At 34.7% G+C, this 22,585-nt stretch overlaps 1 protein-coding gene across 1 annotated transcript in view; it reads left to right on the top strand.

Annotated features, from left to right (window-relative positions):
* LOC150104813 (cytokine-like nuclear factor N-PAC) overlaps positions 1–22,585 on the top strand; it is a 418,156-nt gene that overhangs the window by 80,192 nt on the left and 315,379 nt on the right. Inside the window, exons 6-7 of the mRNA XM_090395069.1 lie at positions 2,883–2,965; positions 19,055–19,184. Coding sequence (XP_090251195.1) covers positions 2,883–2,965; positions 19,055–19,184 — 213 coding nt within the window. The remainder of the gene's footprint in view (positions 1–2,882; positions 2,966–19,054; positions 19,185–22,585) is intronic.

Below are 22,585 nucleotides of genomic sequence, written 5' to 3'. Positions count from 1 at the left end.
AATAAACAATAATACACCATAATTGCTGGATCTTACCCCACTTTGATTTTTTTCTTGTAGGGGTATGTGAAACCAAAGTGAACAGCCTAGAGAACTTGAAACATTGCATTTCTGTTGCTGTGTTCTCCATCACCCCTGACGGAGGACACAGCAACAGAAATGCAATGTTTATATGCATTTCTGTTGCTTCAAATGCAATAATTACATGCTTCAGAGAATCATCTGAAGCATGTAATTGTCAGAGATATATTGACTTGACATTATACATGCTACGTGTACTGATTTTTTTTTTTTTTTACAAAAACTTGGTGATTGTTCCTTGTCATTTGTACAATTTCAACACCATGGTCTATACACTTAAGTAGTAGTAACACGTTGAAACTAGGGAGATCCAATGTGGACACCCTGTATTGTGAGGACAACTTGGGCTGTAAAAACTTTTGCTAGACAAGTTTGAACTCCATGTGCTTCAACATTTCAGAGTAACTGTAGCTGCAACTTTTGTAGTGCAGTCTCTTTGGATATACTTTGTCTTTTACAAATCTCATAGGGAAAAAATCCAGTAATGTAAGAATAGAACTATACTGTAGTTCTGATTTTACATCCTCAGGAAATTTAATTTTTTTTCTGCTAAACCATCTAATCAGGAGTATTCAAAGTTACTTCAGGCTTCTAAACACTATTTGCTGTCTTAAGACTCTTGCAGACATCCCTGTTCCATAGGGAGACTTAAACCCATGGGTTGGGAAGCAGACACACTTATCCTCTCAACCAACCAAGCCAGTATAAGGGACATATCCAGAATAATGTGTAAAGACAAGTCCTCTCATTTTTGATTATGATTTTACTGTAACCTTGTTTATATTAATTTGGGTTAGCCAGTCTCATACAAAGACTTTGAAGTTTTATCATCTTGCAAAACAAAAAAAAAAAAAAACTGGCCTCGTAGCATTTGTTGCTTCAGCCACAACCCCTGATAACACATTGGTTTGTTTTGTGTCCTTCTGTTTGTCAACTTTCATGTGCTAAATAACACTTTCCATCCTCCCTTGTGTGTTAGATTCAATGACATATCCATGGTCAAGTAACTTGGCCTCTTAGAAACTTGATTACTGTATAAGATAGGTGGTTGATTCCATCTGCATTATCTGCTGCATCTATAAATTATATTTGTACTTCTGGCTTGTTTTTTGTTTTGCCAGATGAAAAATTTTTTGAGAAGAAAATCCCTTTCAAATGAGATAGACAAGATTCAAAACCAGGTATGATTGATAGTGACTAAGCTAAAGATCACTTCTCATAATGCCCCCCCCCCATCATTCCTTCAACTTTTTTTTTTTTTTTTTTTTTTTTTTTTTTTTTACCTGACAGTCAATTTGAAACAACCATAGCTTCTAGCATCCTTCTTCTCCAACTGGAAATAAGATCACAATCACAGTTTGAGTGGCTTCTTAACACTTTTGTAGATTGCTTACAAAACATAATAGCTTTATTACAACAAGTTATATTTCATTGTTTGGCAGTGCTGTTTCAGTAGATTGAGTTCTGCCATTTTTTTTTAATAAGATGCAATGAGTAGTATTACAGGAATTTCTTTTTCCAGACTAATATAAATTAAGTTTGTTATACGAAGTTCAGAAATGCTTTTTATACCACCAGTAAGTGATTAAAATCTGATGCTCTCAGGCAAGTGAGTTGGTAATTAGGAATAACCATATGCTAGAATGAAAAACTATAAAACATGAAGGACAAAACTAATGTCCCATTTGGACAGTTGTGGGTTATTTATCCATTCTTTTACTTAATCGGAGATGATTATTTGTCATTAACTCGCTGTAAATAGGATTTAGTTTGTATTAAATGAATATGGTTAAGTAGTATTAATTGCATCAGTAATTGACTGCATTTCTTTGATGAACAGAGATACTGGCTGTTATTGTGTAGGAATGTTACAATAATATTAGTGTTACCAATTAATTAACAATTTGGGATTTTCAGTATTTGAATTTATTAATATATTGTTTCCAAGAGAGATTTGATAACTTGGACCACTGCTATTGATTTTGTTAATAATATTCGAAATGCTTAAAGAGATTCATTTGTATCCTGATGCAAAGATGAGTTAGAGTGCAGTTGTGATAGTGCTTGCAAGAATGGAATAGATTTATTTTTAATGGCAAATGACATGGATGTTGGTTTGGTGCTGTCAAATGCAGTTATGCACTTTGGGTTGAAATTCTAGAAGATTTAGTACATTGATTGGACTTTGCAACTAGTGAGGCTAGGGATTTTAGAAATAATTGATAGGGAATTGAAATTCAGGATAACATTGCATGTAAAAATGAGCAAGAATAAGTCAAGATACCTCCTTAACAAGGCAGTGTTAAAACAACTACATCTGGAATTGCTGTGTTCAGGTCTGGTCTCGAGGATTTTGAGGGACTGGAACAGTGGAAAGGCTACTGAGGTTTGTAATAAAGATATGTGAGGGAAAATGAAAGGAATAAGGGTAATTAAATCTTAATTATGAGAAGGTGATATGCTAGACATAAGCTGATAAAAGGATTTTATAGTCTGAAAGTAGATCTTTTTTTATATAGTAAAACAAGAGGTCATCCCTAGTAGTCAAAAGGAAGTTGGGGGGTGAGTGATAGTGTGGAGGTTAAAATTTTTTTTTTTCCCTTAGTGAGTGGAAGAGGTTGCTGATTGGAAGTGGAGTGTATATCTATGAATGTAGTATGATAAGTGATGTTCTATCCTTCATTTTTGCCAGTGAATTGACATTACCATATTAATTTATTTTGACTTAATGCATTTTATAAATATGCACTTGCAAAATAAATATATTCAAATGTAAAAAGAGTGCGATTTCTTTTCAATAGATTGTGGAACCCAAAAATGATGTTAAAAAACCAAATATGAAGAAGTCCATGCAGTTTGTGTTTTTCTTTGGCTCCAATAATTAGTAAGATTTTATTTTTTTATATTTTTTTGTAATTCTCACCCAGTAAATGATTAGAAAATAGTTTAAACAGCCTATAATCTGATATACCATTTAATTGAAAGAAACATTTTTTATGTCTGCCTTATATAGGGACATTTGCAGAACCAGTATACATTAGTACTGTGTGTGATTGAAAAGAAAGCAGGAACTCGCACTTTGAAATTGGTAGTAGATTAAGTCTTGGAAAAAACTAGGAAGTGGCTGATATGAATAACAGAGATAAAAAAATGAATGAAAGAAAAGGACAGGAAAGCTGGTTCTATGGGATTGGAGTCAAATAGTGTGTGAGATTTTGAGTAATTCCTGGTCCATGTGTTATGTCTAATGAATCTTTAAAAAACAAGAGGTCATCCACATCTTTGGCTGTTTTCCTGTTCTCTATTTTTTTTTTTTTTTTTTTTTTTAAACAGTTTACAACACTTTTCATGATTTCCATCATGTGAAGATCAAGTGTAATAGAACTGTAGCTGGTAGATAACTTTCATTACTTAGTGAAACATAACTACCTTGCTCATTGGAAGTCTAATGGCTGTTGCCATGTTTGGTCTACAAAGCAAAATTTCTGATTTCTTCTTCTGCTTTCTCTTATGTGTAGTGATTGACAATTTTGTGGATATACTATGCATTGTAATGCTAGACTCCCTGTTTGAGAGTAAAGTGGTACAGTGGTCTGCAGACTGGCTTCTGGATACTTCATAAGATCAAACTTGATGCTAATGCATCTAGAGACTTCTTGACCAGCACTGAATAATCCAACTGCCACTTGCTTGCCAGATTGTGCTTTAGGAAAACGTGTAGTGATATTGCAGAAGGAATTATCAAGGTGATTCATTGGAGACTGGGTGCTCTGTTTGGGTAACATGCTTGTTGTTCATCTACATTACATGACCCACTTTTTAAAATTCTCAACATAAATTAACCATACAAGTTGGCCTAATTAACTGGAAGACCACTGGTTAGTGACATCAATATGGATTCCTGCACAAAGGCCTACTTATCAGAGTTCCATTTTATGGTCTTTGTGATGAATGACTTCCTTTTATCAGAATTTCCCCCCTAATGCTGTAGTACTTTGACAGTACTCTCCATTCCTCTTTCAACTGAGAAATCTTTCAGTGCTTGTATTCTAAGCTTCAAGATTATAAGGGGATCAGTCTTAAAAACTGATCCCCTTATAATCTTCACTTGGGTGGTTGGTGGGGAGAAGCAATCTTATTCAACTGTAATCCCACCAGAATGCAATCCAGTCTTATCAAAGAAAGGCCACACATAATCTTCTTTCACGATGATCTCTATGTGAAATCAAATCTCTTCTGAGGCTGACTTTTATCTCTAGCTTTAGCCTCTCCTGACTTAAGCACATAACATTAATAGTCTCCCCTTTCTTCAAAATAATAACTGTCTTTTGTAAGTCAAGACATTACCTCTCTTATATAGAGGGTAATGTCTTGATTCTAAAAATGCTTGTTTTACTGATCAGAAGAGGCCGATCCATTTAAATGACAAATCCTCTTGCAGACTCGCTTTCTCTCAGACTTGCTGATTCTGCCTTATCTCTTCTATAGGTATTTCCACAAGAGCTATCCTGCCAAACTGGTTGCCACCATTCTGCAGTTTCCCTCAAGCACATGGGCAGTGGTCAACATCAATTCACTGTCTATCTCCAAACATACCGAACCATTTCTAGTCCATCCTTTCTTCATGTTCTTCCCCACACAGTTTTTCTAAGGACTGCTTAGATATTAAATCTTTTAATTGCCATTCTGCGATTGTGTACTGATTATACTTAGCAAAAATGCTGGTGTTATAATTCTTTTAAAGTTTATTGTATCACTAAATGCAAATGCAGTACAAGCATTTATACTATATTTAATGACAATTAGTGTAGAGACAACTAGAATGGTCCTTTATAATGAAAAACATTCCCTCCCTTATATTATGCTGCATGCATGTAAAGCAAATTTTCTAAAGAAATAATCATATATGTAACTTGAAATCATTTTGAATTGCATTTGAGATTTTTGATATCATTAAGACAGTTCATAAATGCTAATTTTATAAATAAAATTCTACTGAAAAAGTTGAACTAACATGCTGTATAAACTTTGTGAAAAGGTGCCTGTCTGACACGGAAGCGATATATGTACGATAAAGCAAGAACATGTTAAATAATGCAAAGATATTGTTTAGACATCTGTAGAAACAATATTTATTAGTTCTACATTGAAATGAATTGCTATAGTTTGTCAGTTGCATAATACCGTGTGACTGTCCATGGATGTGTACTAGAGTATGACTTTATAGATGTGATCCGAAGATTTAATGGTTTCTTTAATTCTAGTACACTTGGAAATGTGTGAATCAGTGTATTTTGAGAAAGGAAATCTGAGCACAGTGCTTACCTTATTCAGCAGAGAGTTTTCTTAATTCCCCTTGACTACAAGAGACATAAGATCAGAGAGGTACTTGGGATATAATGTAAAAGAGAACATGATTTGATAATTTTGATAATGATTTCATATTATCATACTACAATTTAATAGAATAACTACAGTACAAAGACAAATTATTAAATACCAGATTTAATCATTTCACTATCTGAAGTTAGCTACCCTTCTCTCATCTCTAAGTTCCACTTTCTCCTCTCGCTGTTTCAGGTGTGCATAGAGTTCCTTGTTCTTGCAACTTATCATAATATGATTGGATTGCGAAATCTGCTATAGTCAGTCAGATCTAGCTGACTATATTGGATACCTTACACAAAATCTGATGGAAGAAAACTATTATGCTCTGTCACAGTAAATATAAACTTGAAAGAATTTAAGAATCAGTAGCAGATTTATTATTATTACACGACACCTCCAGGGAGTCCTTAGACTCATCGAGGGAGGGCACCCACTCTACATCTGTCTCTGTCATCATCTACACCAGTGCCATCTACTGCCTACCACCACCACCACTAGTATTTTCACAGACAATCGCAACATCCATGCCCATGGTGGGATTCAAGCCCACAGCCTTTTGACTGGAGGGCAGATACGCTAACCACTTGGCCAACCAGGCTGGCATTTAAAAAACGTGTCTAATTTTAATAAATGTTATTGTATTAAACTTCCCAAGATTTGGGAACTTTAATTCTTAGCCCTCCTACCCAACAACACCCATAGAAGGTGTCCCTCATAAGATTTTAGACATAGATGAAATATCGAAACGATTAAACCTGTTTAATTTCTCTTTGTGCTACAATTATTCCATTAAATTGTATTATGAGTTTATCCTGGTGTTAGTAAGATGGTCTGTTGGACCCCAGCACACTAAACTTGCTTACACGCAACAGCCTGTCTATGCCGTCGGGTTACGGCAGGGGAAACTACTGACGCATGACTCACTGCCACGCATTGTTAAAAAGTTAGTCAATTTAAAATCTTTGGGATCTGTGACACCCCACCTTACTAATGCCGGGTTAAACCAACACTTAAGCCTAAATAAGTTTTGGCATTTATTTCATATCAGTAAACTTCTCCCTTATCCATTCCCTACTTGTGCAACTTAAGTACATAAGCTTCAGAAGAATGAAAATTGGTTTACTGATCCTTGTCACTGGTATTTATTCATCAGTTTCTGATGTATACTCACAAAGGTTTACAGAATGACAGTAATATGTGAATACTTAAAAAAATTGCTCATGTCCAAGGAAAACTCAACTTTTCAGATTCCTTCTTTTTAGAAACTAGCTTTTTTTTTTTTTAATACTAAAGAGACAAAGTGCATTCCCTGTCTCTTCCTTGCTTATGTTATCTTCAAATTGGTTGAGCTTTAACATGAGATATAAGCATGTGAATTAGACTTGATCTGGTTGGCTGAGTGGTTAGCAAAATTTACAGAAGTAAACTTAATTCCATCGTCCATTGACTCAATGCACAACAGAAACATTGAGATTATTAGAATCGCATGTAATACAAAAATGTTTTGGGAAAATTTGGAGAAAAGAGCAAAGCTAATAGTAATGGCAAATACCTGTTGGGTTTCTGCTCAAGACATGGACTGGTTATTACTAACGTGTTCCAACATTAAAATGTGCAAAAATTCACATGGAGAGAAGAGACAAGAAATAAGAAAAGTCTCATTGACTATGTTATTATTGATAGTGATGTTACCTCCCTGGTGCAGGACACCTGAGTGTACAGAGGATTTGAAATTGGAAGCGGACACTATTTAGTCTTGAGCAGGATAAAATTGAATTCCATATTTAACAAGAATAACATGTTTTAAAGCGAATAAAAGTTGAGCAGCTCTCAGATGTGAACTGTAGACTAAAATACACAAAGTTTATTGAAAAAAAAAAAGAAAGAGTTTAAGAACAGGAATCAAACCTTGGAGATTCAGTGGCAAGCCTTGAAGAAAGCTCTGATTGATTCAGCCAGAGAGCCATGTGGTGAAGTTGTCTGCAAGGATAGAAAAACCAGAACTCCATGGTGGACACAGGAAGTTAAAGAGGCAGTGAAGAAAAAGAAGAAAGCATATCAAAAGTTCCTGGCAAATGAATCAGCTTGTGCTCTTAGAAAATATAGAGACAAATGTAAGAAAGCTAAACACTGTGTAAAACTGGCTAAACAAAAGTCATGGGAGAACTTTGGCAAGATCACAGAAAATAAATATTAAGAAGGTGATAAAATATTCTGGAGGTTGTTGAAGAAGCTTAAAAATGGAGGAAAGAGTGTAAAAGGAATTAAAGGTGACTTGAAAATGGGAGAAAAATATATCCTCCAAGTTTGGAGTAATACTTTGAAAAATTGCTAAACGACACAAGCAGTGATAGCAGAGTGGTAAAAATACTCAACAGGCATACAGTCAGGAATACATCTACATACTTGAAGTAGAAAAAGCCATCAAAGGCTTGAAATGTGGAAAGGCACCAGGAGTAGATGATATTCGACCAGAAATGCTGAAGTGTGGTGATATAAAAGTCTTACAGTGGCTGCACTGCATAGTGCAGAGGGACGAATTCCTGATGATTGAAGTAGAGGTCTCATAGTACCCATATATAAAAAGGGAAATAAAACAATGTGAGAATTACAGAGGTATTTCCCTAGTGAGTGTTCCTGATAAGATTTATGCAAGTATACTTGAGAAACTGTTGTGAAGAATTGCGGAAGAAAAGCTTGGTGACGAACGAGCTAGATTCAGGCCAAATAGAGGCTGTCAGGATCAGATCTTCACTTTACGACAGATAGTTGAGAAATCATGGGAATATAACAAAGATCTGTATTTAAGTTTTGTTGATCTGGAAAAGGCATATGACAAGGTGCCAAGTGAGAAGCTATTCAATATGCTACAGTTATATAGTGTCAGTAAGGCATTACTTCGTCTTTGAGTTGTAAGTCAGCAGTTATAATTGAAGGAAATACAGGAAGATGGTTTAATTTTAAATCTGATGTACATGGATCACATTATGAAGGAAAGTGGTATTAAACATGATATCAAAATTGGAGATGTTAATGTCAGCTCTTTGTTTTATACAGATGATGTTATACTTCTAAATAAATCCGCTACAGGCTTAGATGATTCCCTGACTAAATTGAATAACTGTTGTAATAGATATGGTATAAAGGTCATCAATAAAAAGACAAAGACAACGAAAATAGACAGAATCGTTGAAAATGTCGACTGCATTGTGAACGGAGAACCTGATGGAACAAGTAAAACATTTCAGCTACTTATGCATGATTTTAATTGAGGATGGCATATTAAATATTGAAATAGACAACAGGATCAAAGCTGATATGGTAGGAAGTCAATTGAATAAACTCATATGGAATAAGAGAGAAATTAGTCAACACTAAATTAGTATACAAGACAATTAGAAAATTAGTAGAAAATTGTATACAGGACAGTGTTCAAACCAGTTTTAACTTCTGGGCCTGAGAGCTGGGTCAGTAATAAAACACTTGACCAAAGACTAGAGACCATAGATATGAGAGTCCTGAGAAAGATTATAGGCGTGAATAGATGGCATCAATGGCAATATCATATTAAAAACGAGGATATTAGGAAAGATCTTGACATTGTCAGCATACAGGAATGCGTTAGCGGAGCTAATCTCAGGTAGAATGATCACTTAAACAGAATGGGTGAGGAAAGATTAGCAAAATAAGTGTTCTCTTCCAGGTTGGCAGGAAAAAGACCCAGAAGAAGACCCAGATATAGGTGGATTAATACGGTACAAAGTGCCTTAGACGATAGAAATATAAGATCTGATAATGTTGGAGCTTTAACAAGTAACAGACTGATTTGGAGGAAAATTGAAGATAGGAAGTTAGTAATTATGTAAATTTTTCATGTAGTACTATCATATCCTGTACACCCCTTGAGAGTACATGGCAGGAATTTGATGATGAATCGCATTTAAAAATATCTCAATCACCTCAGTTTATAAACTGCCAGAAGAAGCTTTCTCCTTCCCTGACATGTAACCTTAAGGGGATGTACAGGATATGATAGTACTACATGACAAACTCGCATCATTACTAACTTCCTATTTGCAATTTTCCTCCAATTCAGTCTGTTACTTGTCAGGACCCCAACATTATCAGATCTTATATTTCTATCGTCTAAGGCACTTTGTACCGTATCAATCCACCTATATCTTGTTCTTCCTCTGGGTTGTTTTCCTGCCAACCTGGCAGAGAGCACTTGTTTTGCTAATCTTTCCTTGCCCATTCTGTTTAAGTGACAATACCACCTGAGATTAGCTCTGCTAACACGTTCCTGGATGCTGACAATGTCTAGTTCTTTCCTAATATCCTCGTTTTTAATATGATATTGCCATTGATGCCATCTGTTCAGCTCTCTAATCTTTCTCGGGACTCTCATATCTGCGGTCTCTAGTCTTTGGTGAAGTGTTTTATTCTGACCCAGCTCTCAGATCCTTAAGTTAAAACAGGTTTGAACACTGTCTTGTATACAACTAATTTAGTATTCCGACTAATTTCTCTCTTATTCCATATAAATTTATTTAATCAACTTCCTACCATACCAGCTTAGTTGATTCTGTTGTCTATTGCCATGTCTTTTTATTGCAGACTTGTAGCAGATTTATTTAGAAGTATAACATCGTCTGCAAAAAGATGACATTAACATCTGCCATTTTGATATCATGTTTCATACCAGTTTCCTTCATAATGTGATCTGTATCGATAATGAATAACAGAGGGGATAATGTACATCCTTGTCTCACACCAGATTTAACATTAAACCATCTTCCTGTACTTCAGTTCTAACTGCTGACACTCAAATAAAGACTAAGTATTGCTTGATATAATGCCCCATTGATACCATATAACTGTAGCGTATTGAATAGCTTCTCTCTTGGCACGTTGTCATATGCCTTTTCCAGATCGACAAAACTTAAATACAAATCTTTGTTATATTCCCATGCTTTCTCAATTATTTGTCGTAAATGTTGATCTGATCCTGACAGCCTCTATTTGGCCTGAATCTAGCTTGTTCTTCACCAAGCTTTTCTTCCACAATTCTTCTCAACCGTTTCTCAAGTATACTTGCATAGATCTTGCCAGGAACACTCAGTAGGGAAATACCTCTGTAATTCTCACATTCAGTTTTATTTCCCTTTTTATATATGGGTACTATGAGAGCTCTACTCCAATCATCGGGAATTCGTCCCTCTGTCCAGGCTTTCTGAACTATGCAGTGCAGCCACTGTAAGACCCTTATACCACCATACTTTAGCATTTCTGGTCGAATATCATCTACTCCTGCTGCCTTTCCACATTTCAAGCCTTTGATGGCTTTTTCTACTTCAAGTATGGATATGTATTCCTGACTGCATGCCTGGTCAGTGTTTTTTAGCACTGTGCTGTCATCACTGCTTGTTTCATTTAGAAGTTTTTCAAAGTAATTACTCCATACTTCAAGGATATCTTTTTCTCCCGTTTTCATGTCACCTTTATCATCTCTAACTCATTTTACAGCACTCTTTCCCCCATTTCTAAGCTCTTTCAACAATCTCGACAACATCTTGCTATCTTCTTCTTGATATATATTTTGTATGTTCTTGCCAAATTCCTCCCATGACTTGTTTAGCTTTCTTACATTTGTCTCTGTATTCTCTAAGAGCACAAGCTGACTTATTTGCCAGGAACTATTGATATGCTTTCTTCTTTTCCTTCACTGCCTCTTTAAATTCCTGTGTCTACCATGGAGTTCTGATTTTTCTATCCTTGCAGACAACCTCACCACATGCCTCTATGACCGAATCTCCAAGGTTTGGTTCCTGTTCTCAAACTCTTTCATTTTTTTTTTCAATCATCTTTGGGTATTTTAGTCTACAGTTCACATATGAGAGCTGCTTAACTTTTATTTGATTTAAACTTTCTTACATGCTAATTTCAATATGGAATGGCAGTTTGGGATTTAGTCGACCAAATTGTATTCTTATTGGTTAAACCAGAATACCAAAATGGTGGTACAACATGACAAAATTTCATACCGGCTGGGGCGTTGCCCAGTTAAACAAGGCCCCCGTTGTTTTCGCCAGGGAAACAGGACGAACAGCGAAAAGTCAGCTACTGGAACAAATCTGAAAACACGCCCCAACTCAACATCACCAGGGTTAAAGATCAATACTATCAACATAAGAAGCCTGAATGGCAAATAAATGGAGCTAGCTGAGGAATTAGATAATTACCAGATCGACATAATAGGGGTCACTGGAACATAAAAAGACCAAAACTGGTGAGATCTTTCTGAGCAATGAATACAAAATCTTATATTCAGGCAATGACAATTATGGAAAAGGAGTAGCCATACTGTTCAACAGAAAATACGAGGCTAATCTTCTTCGAATGGCAGTCAGTCTCAGGTAGAGTAATGTGGGCAAATGTGTGAATGGGAAACTGGACAATGAGACTTATTTGTGCCTATGGTCCCACAGAAGGTTCTACTAAGGTAGAAGTGGAGGAATTTTTTGAGGCTTTAGAAAAAGCAACTGACACAATGAAAAAGGAAAAGTTGGACCTTGTTGAGGATCTAAATAGCGGAGTAGGAAATGATTGTCAGACATACAAAAATATTTTAGGAAAATTTGAAGAAAAGAGCAATGCTAATAATAATGGCAAATATCTGTTGGATTTCTGCTCAGGACATGGACTGGTTATTACTAACACCATTCCAACATAAAAATCTGCACAAATTCAAATGGAGAGATGGGGCAAGGAATAAGAAAAGTCTCATTGACTATGTTATTGTTGATAGTGATGTTTTCTCCCTGGTGCAGGACACCAGAGTGTACAGAGGATTTGAAATTGGAAGTGGTCACTATTTAGTCTTGAGCTGGATAAAATTGAATTTCATATTGAAAAGAATCATGTAAGAAAGTTTAAAAGTGAATTAAAGTTGAGCAGCTCTGAGATGTGCACTGTAGACTAAAATACACAGATTATTGAAGAAAAAATGAAAGAGTTTGAGAACAGAAACCAAACCTTGGAGATTCAGTGGCAAGCCTTGAAGAAAACCCTGATTGATTCAGCTAGAGAGGCATGTGTTGAAGTTGTCTGCAAGGATAGAAAAATTAGAACTCCATGGTGGACACGAGAAGTTAAAGAGGCAGTAAAGGAAAAGAAGAAAGCATATCAAAAGTTCCTGCCAAATAAGTCAGCTTGTGCTCTAGCTAAACAAAAGTCATGGGAGTACTTTGGCAAGAACATAGAAAATAAATATCAAGAAGGTGGCAAAATATTCTGGAGGTTGTTGAAGAAGCTTAGGAATGGAGGAAAGAGTGCTGTAAATGGAGTTAGAGATGATAAAGGTGACATGAAAACGGGAGAAAAATATATCCTTGAAGTATGGAGTAATTACTTTGAAAAACTGCTAAATGAAACAAGCAGTGATGACAGCACAGTGATAAAAAAACACTGACCAGGCATGCAGTCAGGAATACATATCCATATTTGAAGTAGAAAAAGCCATCAAAGTCTTGAAATGTGGAAAGGCAGCAGGAGTAGATGATATTTGACCAGAAATGCTGAAGTATGGTGGTATAAGAGTCTTACAGTGGCTGCACTGCATAGTTAAGAAAGGCTGGACAGAGGGACGAATTCCCGATGATTGGAGTAGAGCTCTCATAGTTCCCATATATAAAAAGGGAAATAAAACTGAATGTGAGAATTACAGAGGTATTTCCCTACTGGGTGTTCCTGGTAAGATATATGCAAGTATACTTGAGAAACGGTTGAGAAGAATTGTGGAAGAAAAGCTTGTTGAAGAACAAGCTGGATTCTGGTGAAATAGAGGCTGTCAGCTTCAGATCTTCACTTTACGACAAATAGTGGAGAAATCATGGGAATATAACAAAGATCTGTATTTAAGTTTTGTCGATTTGGAAAAGGCATATGACAAGTTGCCAAGAGAGAAGCTATTCAATATGCTACAGTTATATGGTGTCAGTGAGGCATTACTTTGTCTTTATTTGAGTTGTAAGTCAGCAGTTATAATTGAAGGAAATACAGGAAGATGGTTTAATTTTAAATCTGGTGTATATGGATCACATTATGAAGGAAAGTTGTATTAAACATGATATCAAAATTGGAGATGTTAATGTCAGCTCTTTGTTTTATGCAGACGATGTTATACTTCTAAATAAATCCGCTACAAGCCTGGATTATTCCCTGACTAAATTGAATAACTGTTAACTGTTGTAATAGATATGGTATGAAGGTCAGCAATAAAAAGACAAAGACAATGAAAATAGACAGAATTGTTGAAAATGTCAACTGCGTTGTGAACGGAGAACCTGTGGAACAAGTAAAACATTTCAGTTACTTATGCATGATTTTTATTGATGATGGCAAATTAAATATTGAAGTAGACAACAGGATCAAAGCTGGTATGGTAGGAAGTCAATTGAATAAATTCATATGGAATAAGAGAGAAATTAGTCGGAACACTAAATTAGTTGTATACAAGACAGTGTTCAAACCAGTTTTAACTTATGGATCTGAGAGCTGGGTCAGTATTAAAACACTTGATCAAAGACTAGAGACCATAGATATGAGAGTCCTGAGAAAGATTAGAGACGTGAACAGATGGGGATTCTATTTTGTTTGTTCTGTTTGGTTCCTCCTTGTGTAATGACTGATCCCAGGTAGCTAAAGTTATCTACCTGTTCCAGTGTTTTCCCTAGTATTTCAAAGATTAATTCTTGTTTGGATTTATCTTCATTACTTTAGTCTTGTTATGATTTATTTTCAATCCACATTTATTTGCTTCCTGGTTTAAATTATCTATTTTGTTTTGTAGGTGTTGATATTTTTGTGCCAAAAGGCAAATGTATCTAATATATATCATCTGGAAAATCCAGGTTACTGATTTTATTTGACCATCCATTGAATACCAATTCTTTCTTCAGATGTTTTCCTCATCACCCAATCAATAAAAATCAGAAAGATGTTCCGGGAGAGTATACATACTTGTCTTACTCCTGTGTTGGTTGCAAATGGTTCTGATAGTTTGCCATTATTTATTATTCGGATTTTGTATTTTTCATGAGTTTTCTTTGTTATATTTATGATTTTCTGAGGAATCCTGTAGTGCTTCATTAACTTCCATATACTGTAGTCTTTCTGTCTATGCTATCAGTACGTTCAAAGTGGATGAATCCCAAGTATAGGCTACTCTGCCACTCTATTGATTGTTCAACAATTATTCTTAATGTTATCTGGTCAATACAAGATATGTTTGGCCTGAACCAGCCTGTTCTTTCCTGAGTTTAGTTTTAATTTCTTGTTTCTTTCTTTCTAGCAATATTCTAGTAAATACTTTACTTACTATATTTAGAAGTGAAATCCCTCTCCAATTTTTACAAAGTGTTATATATCTCCCTTTTTTGGCAGTTTCACCAGGAGTCCTGTATTCTAGTCATCTGGCCATTCCTTCTTTTCCCATATTTGATTAAATAGCAGGTGTAGCATTTCAACAGTAGTGTTTATATCTGCTTTAAGTAGTTCAGCCTGTATATTGTCACTCCCAGCTGCTTTGTTTTTTGTTTTCTTTACTGCCTGAGTTATTTCTGGTTTAGTTATAGTTCCTGTGTTTCATAATAAATTTAGTTTAATCCTTTATCCAAGTGTGTGCAAACAAAGTTTGCACCTGAAAGTATCTTCAGGACTGGGGTAAAGTGGTACAACATCGGGCAACTCCTTGCAAAGGTGGAGCAAGATACCAACACTCTTATCTCAGTATCTCCCATAATGCAAAACACATCTCCTTGCGGATATGTATAATGTTATGCATTAAGGGAATGTCATGCATAAAGCCCTGGCTCCCACTGAAGAGACCTCAAGAATGGTCGAAACTAGTCTGGGTAGTGGCCCTTCCCTTAATGCATAACATTATACATATCCACAAGGAGATGTGTTTTGCATTATGGGAGATACTGAGATAGGAGTGTTGGTATCTTGCTCCACCTTTGCAAGCAGTTGCCTGGTGTTGTACCACTTTACCCCAGTCCTGAAGATACTTTCAGGTGCAAACTTTGTTTGCACTCACTTGGATAAAGGATTAAACTAAATTTATTATAGTCTGACCAAGTGAAAAATAAACTTTCAAGTTCCTGTGTTTATTTTAAGTATTTTTTTCTTCTGGTATATCTTGTTCTAGGTTTTCTATTTCTCCATTTGAAATTTCTTTGTAATGTTCTACCCATCTTTTTTTTTTACAAGACCTTCTCTTTTAAACCTCTTCCCAGCTAACTTTCTTGTTATCTCAAACAACCTCTTTGGGTCAAATTTACTTGCCACTTCTTCAGTCTCTTTACACATTTCCTCCAGGAAAACTCTTCTCTCTTTCCTTCCACTTTTTTTTACCTGCCCGTTTTTAAGCCTGTATCTTTCATTTATCCTAATTCTTTTGTTTTCTTCTGTACTTTGCAGAAGTGCATTCCATAAAACTTTCCTTTCTTCACATAATTTAATGGTTTCTTCAGAGATCCATTGTTTGTGATTCCTACTCTGCCTTCCCAGAACTTCTTCGGCGTACTGTTAAATGTATTCTTTATTTTTTCCCAGTTCTCTTCAGTGTCTATTTCCTTATGTTGTTCTATAAGACTTACATATTTATTCCTTAATGTTACTTTATATTTGTCTTTTGTATCCTTGTTTTTCAGTTTGGATATATTGTACTTAATTCTTTTGTTCTTGTCTTTTAAACATTTTTCTTAGTTTCATTTTTATTTTTGCCATCAATAATAAGTGGTCTGTAAAGGCATCTGTACCTCTCCAAATTCTTACATCCATCAAAAAGGTTCTCCAAGGTCTGTTTATTAAAATATGGTCTATTTGGTTTTTGGATTTCTTATCAGGTGATAACCTAAGTCTGTTTATGGATGTCTTTTATGTTTAAATAAGATTCTTCCTATGATCATATCATTGAAAGGACAAAAATCTTTTAGGATTTCCCCATTTTCATTACAGTTTCCTAAACCTTCTTTTCCAATTATTCATTCATATCCCACATTACTATCTCCTACTTTTTGCATTCATGTCACCTATAATTAAAATCATATCTTTACTTTTCACTTCATCTACTTCTTTTTGCAGCATGTCATAGAAGTCTTCTTTCTTTTCTGTTTTTGCATTGTTTGTTGGTCCATATATGTTTATTATAGTCACATTTCTGTATTTAGTTTTGAATCTAGCTTTGATTCTTTCAGAAACTGGTTTCCATTCAGTTAGTGCTCTTCTGGCATCTATTGTTAGCATGAAAGCTACACCTTTGCTATGTGTGTCATCTTCATTTTGGTTTACAAAATATAAAATGTATTTGTTTGTTGTTAGTTGAATTTCTCTGCTACCATTCCATCTTGTCTCGTTTAGACCTAGTATTTCTATTTTGCCTCTGTCCATTTCTCTGGTTAGTAAGTTAGCTTTTCCACTTTCATACAAAGTCCTAATATTCCAGCATCCAATTTTGGTTGAAGGTTTTGGGCTAAAGAGGTTTTTTCTTGGAGTTTTCTGCCCATCAGCTTTCCCAATGGGGCTTTCACTGACTTGCTTCATTTTCCCCAGTATTTCTCCCTCTTGGTTTTGTGTCAGTGTTCCAACACTGGTTGAGGTTTCTGCAGCAATATGTTTTTTCCATATTATGGTTGCTAGCCAGAAGTATAATCCTCATCCAGGCTTTGGATCGGCAATGGCGGAGTTAAGGCCGCATACAACATGAAACAAACTTTATTACTACATTAATAAAGTAGAATTTTCACTTAGGAGAAAATTCTACTTTATTAACATAGAATTGTCATCTAAGTATTATAGGCATCATTAGTACAAGATCACAGAAATGGCAATTAAATAATAACAGACAAATCTAAAAAGTGCCACGTGAGTAGCTAATGTAAGATAACTAAAAAAAAGTCGATTTCCTAACTTGCTTAAAAATAAAATAAAAAAAAAAAATACATAAATACATACATAGACAAAAGGACAAACTTCCAGGTGTCTACCAGATTCCTTGCTCTTGTGGGTTATCTTATTTTGGACAAACAGGACGATCTGCTTTTATTCGTCTAAAAGGACACAGGTGTTATACGAGGGTGGTCTGAAAAGTTCTCGGCCTTGACTATAGATGGCAACACTATCAGCAAGAGATTTTTTTTTCTAAGTTGGTACATCTGTCATAAGCATCCATGTGAAATCGCAAATCATTCTATTAAGTAGTTTGTTTTATACAGCTGTCTGAAGTAAAAGTATTGTCTGTATGTTTTGAAATGGGTAAAATTGAGAATTGTGTGGTTATAAAATTCTTTTGTAAAAGAAGGTTTAACACCAAAAGAAATTCATTCGAAGTTCATAAAAGTTTATGGGCACTCTTTTCTTTTGATTTCGACAAGAGAGCTGAGTTTAAACGTGACTGTACCAGGCCTTGAAGATGATCCATGTTGAAGGATGTCCAAAAAGTGTAACAACACCAGAAATCATTGATCAAGTGCATGATATGGTATTGGATGTCCGGTGAGTCAAAGTGCATGAAACTGCTGAGACTATAGGCATTTCAAAAGCACAATACTTTTTCATATGAAAAAGTATTGTGCAAGATGGATGCCGTGCTTTCCCACAGTAGATCAAACACACTAGTATGAAAATCTCTGATTGCTGCCTGGAGTGTTTTAACAAGAATAAAAACTGATTTTGTGTGTCGATTTATTACTATGGATGAGACTTGGATTCACCATTACACACTAGAATTCAAATAGCATTCAAAACAGTGGATAGAAACCAGTTGTTCAGCACCAAAGAAGACAAAGTCGGTTCCATCAGCAAGAAAGGTCATGACATCGGTGTTTTGGGATGTTAAAAACATTTTGTTTATTAATTATCTTGAAAATGATAAAACAATAACTAGGGAATATTATTCTGATCTTTTAACCAGACTAGACGAAAAAATTCATGAGAAAAGAGTTGCAGAAGAAAAAATCATCTTTCATCGGGACAATGCACCTGCCCACAAAGCTGTTTTGGCAATGGGAAAATTAAGGGATCTGCAGTATGAATTGTTGGAACATCCACCATATTTCCTAGATTTGGCTCCCTCTGACTTCTATCTCTTTCCAAAACTAAAACTCTTCCTCGCTGGTCAGTTTTTTCTTAGAATCCATGAGATGGTATAATGTGTGTTGGCGCATCACTGAAATAAATGTACTAGTCTTAACGGAGATTATGTTGAAAAATAAAAATAATTTTGAAATTATAAATTTGTTTTTCATTGTTAGGCTGAGAACTTTTCAGACCACCCTTGTATAAACTCAATCTCCAAGCTGACTCTGAAATATCTGTCAAATTAAATGTGCTGCAATTTTATTTATTTATTTATTTTTTTTGGTCACTTTGACCACACCATGAAGTATGGTGATCGGATGGCAGAAAATGAAAGAAAATTGAATCTTTTTTTAATATATAAATATTGCTAAATTTTATACATGGAAAGCTGATTTATTGATATGTAGTAGTACTATCATTTTTTTTATTTCCCCGTTAATAGTGCATGGATTCAAAGTGAGTTTATTAAATCGTATGAGGACAATAAAGAGCAGTTTACTCGAAATGCTAAAGCTGGTGCTTTTAAAGAGGCACTTGAAGCAATTGATGATTATGCACGTAATGCACCCAAGGTAATTGATATTTCTGTACTCACTTTTACATGTAGTTAATTGCTTTCCCCTACCACCAATTAGTATATCAGAATGTATGAAGTAAAAATGGAAGTGGAGTTTCTTCGATTAACATGAAAGATCACAATGGATAAGATGCTATTTATTAAGGCCATATATCACTGAATATTACAAGTTGAAATATTGACCTTAATAAATAGCATTACTTATCCATTGTGTTTTTTCATGTTAAAGAAATCTCTGATGGCACAAGCATCTCTTAAATAATGAAATCAATTATATATAGAAAGGTAGATGTTTATTAACACGTTCACTGCCACGCTACTTCGGCATGGTCTGTTCCCCTACGCCGAGCAATTTCACTGCTTCAAGGTCAGTACGATAATCTCGTTACCGGAGGTAAGCGTCCTACGAGTATACTCGTAGTTGGCTTGTACAGAGCATATACGGTCTATGAGAATACACAGTTTTGAAGCTAGCCTCACAAGCCAAGCATTTTCACTTCTTCAAGGTCACTACAATAATCTCGTTCCCGGCGGTAAGCGTCATACAAGTATACTCGTAGCTGGCTTGTGAAGCAGGTTTACCCACTACGAGTATACTCGTAGTTGGCAGCGAATGTGTTAATCAGTAGTTACTTGTTTTTTTTTTTTTAGTTCTTCCATTCTACTTTTTAAAAAAGCACAACAGACTATATTATGATAAGTCCCTTAAATATTGAGTTAAAATACTTTGAATGAACTAGAACTGTGAAAATAAGAATATGAAACGTTATTAGCATTTTCTCAATCGAGAATGATTAGAACAAGTAAAATATTTCAGCTATTTAGGCAATATTTTTAGTGAAGATGTCAAATGAATATTGAAATAGACAACCGAATAAGCAAAGCTGGTATGGTGAGGGAAACTAGTTGAATAAACTTATATGGAACGAGACCAAGCTAGTCAGTACACTAACTGTAGCTGTATATGTGTTCAGTTTTAACCTATAGATCATGAAAGACTCCATATCAGGAAAACAGGCATTGAGGTATTCGTGTGTGTCAAGAATCTGATGGTTATGATATATTAAGATGTTCATATCCCAGAATGAACTTGTATTTTTGTCTAAACTGTAAACTCTGATCTAATACCCAAGTGATAAATGGTCTGATGCAGGGCTCCAGTAATATAACTTAAATCTGCTAGCCACAAAAAATTTTACTTGCCCAAGGTAAAACATTTACATAAAGTAGATTAATTACTTTATGTAACTGTTTTTATATGTGATGTTTAAAAAAAAGTTATGTTCTTGAAATAGTTATACATTCTTTCTCATTATACATTACATGTAATTAAAGAAATTTGATTTCCTTTAATGTGGGTTTAAAATGTATGACATAATAACTCATCACAGCTAAGTTCATTTACTCATAATGAAGAGTGAATTTATATAAATTATCCATAACTAATATAATATGAAAGAAATAATAAAATGTGCAAAAACAAGAAAAGTATGCACAACTATGTGCAGTCTGACTCATTTTTCATGGTGCTCTTAGTCACGTGATCCAGTCTTTTAAGATTTTTTTTTTTTTTAAATTTAAGTATTTACACTAAGCTAATTCATGTTGTCATGTGTGAAAATAAGCTTGGAACAATACTATATTACAATCTCACCTACTCAATGGGTAGAGATTTGAAAGAATAACATGTATAGAAGTACTACAGTATTTCATGAGAATTTGCTGATTTTAACTTTTCTATTTTATAATTAACAGTTTATTTTGTTACTGACACTATTGTGAGGAAAATGCATTTTTTTTTTTTTTTAAATAGATTGCCTATTACATGTTGTGTGTGTGTACACACACACACACACACACACACACACACACACACACACACACACACAGTGTAAGGTTAAAGTTGATTCGATTATAAAATTTATTGGAAATGATAACTGTAATTTAAATTTATTCATGATGTGAAAAAAATTACTTGTTTTCTGATGAAAAACTTAATGTTATCTTGCACACTTGAAGTGTGCAAGATTTCCTGTTTTCAAGTAAAATGCAGTAACTATAATATGTAATGCGGAATCATTTTTCTCACTTCATTCATGAAGTGTAAACTGTGCATGGAATGAAAATAACACTAAGATTGCTGTGAGAGAACTGGGGGATTTTTGGAACTCTGAAGAGGATATTTATGAAATCTTATATAGAAAGAAAAATGTTTTGAACCAAAAAGGACAAAGTTCAGGTGATGGGTTTCTGGCAACTAAAATTGCAACGGTTTTTGTGATTCTTTAAAAAGGGAGGTGTTGGAGTGTTCAAATTAAGGATTTCAGATCCAGCTGTTCTTCTGTAATAAATTCAGTGGCAGCCACTCGTAAAGTTCAAATTGTGCAAAAAAAATTTTCATTTAGAACAAGGCAGAAAATTCACTTGTCTCTGATAATTTGCCTGTTTCAAGTGGATTTCTGAATCCTGGTTTCATGATTTCAATTTTTTCATCATCTACCATACAGGTTTAAAAACTTATTTAACGATTTATAAGTGGAATCCAGTTGCATTAGATTCCACTTGCAGAAGTTTCGGTGAAATTTGGTTAACTGTTTAGACACTTAATTTGAAATATTCCTTCTGCCTTGCTAATAATGACAACTTGTTAAAGTAATTGTTTGCACAAGTGATGGCAATGAAACATAGCTGAAAATTCTGTAAATCTTTCGGAATACTTAATAAAAACGTCTTTTACATAGAATTGATGGCTTGATTCTGTGTCGATTCCAGCAGTTATAAATCCAACTGTTACCATAACATGAAATGAGATTCCTTGTACAAATTATTTGAACTCGTTATCATTTGTATTTTGTCACCTGGCTAAATCTCTCAATGATTGTGTATCTATGTCAATGAAATGTTTACAGACTGGTGCACCCTTCTCCCCTTGGTAGAGATTCTGATATACTGTTCTGTTTGAACCATTAATTTATTAGCTTTGCTTGAAAAAAAATATATATATAGTTCTCCTGTTGCAGAGAGGATTTCAACCTGAGTTGCAGTGAATTAGACTTCAATGAAAGTATTTTGTGTTCCAAAACAGTTTAATATTTCAATTTCCAAACTAAAAGCCCTTATAAATTTAAAGAATAGCATTACTATTACAAAAGCAGCTAAACCAGTATTGCTATTCTTGGCTCTAAATCTTACAAATGGAAGATTGATTCTTCATGATAGTAATAACTACACTATACTTGGCAAAGGTGGTTTTAATAGCTAAACTAACAAGCTTAGCACACTAGGAAATGTTATCTATCTCGATTGAACAGCCATTAAAAAAATCTGGACTTAATTTAGCCATGCCATTATTACCCATTGTATACCTAAACTACATAAAATTGGCTGCCTTCCTAG

Source organism: Typopeltis vanoorti, chromosome 7, assembly GCF_054136105.1.
Source record: "Typopeltis vanoorti isolate ZY-2024b chromosome 7, IOZ_Tvanoo_1.0, whole genome shotgun sequence".
Lineage (NCBI taxonomy): Eukaryota > Metazoa > Arthropoda > Arachnida > Uropygi > Thelyphonidae > Typopeltis > Typopeltis vanoorti.
Note: the sequence above shows the minus strand (reverse complement) of the source record. Positions and strands in the feature narration are given on the sequence as shown.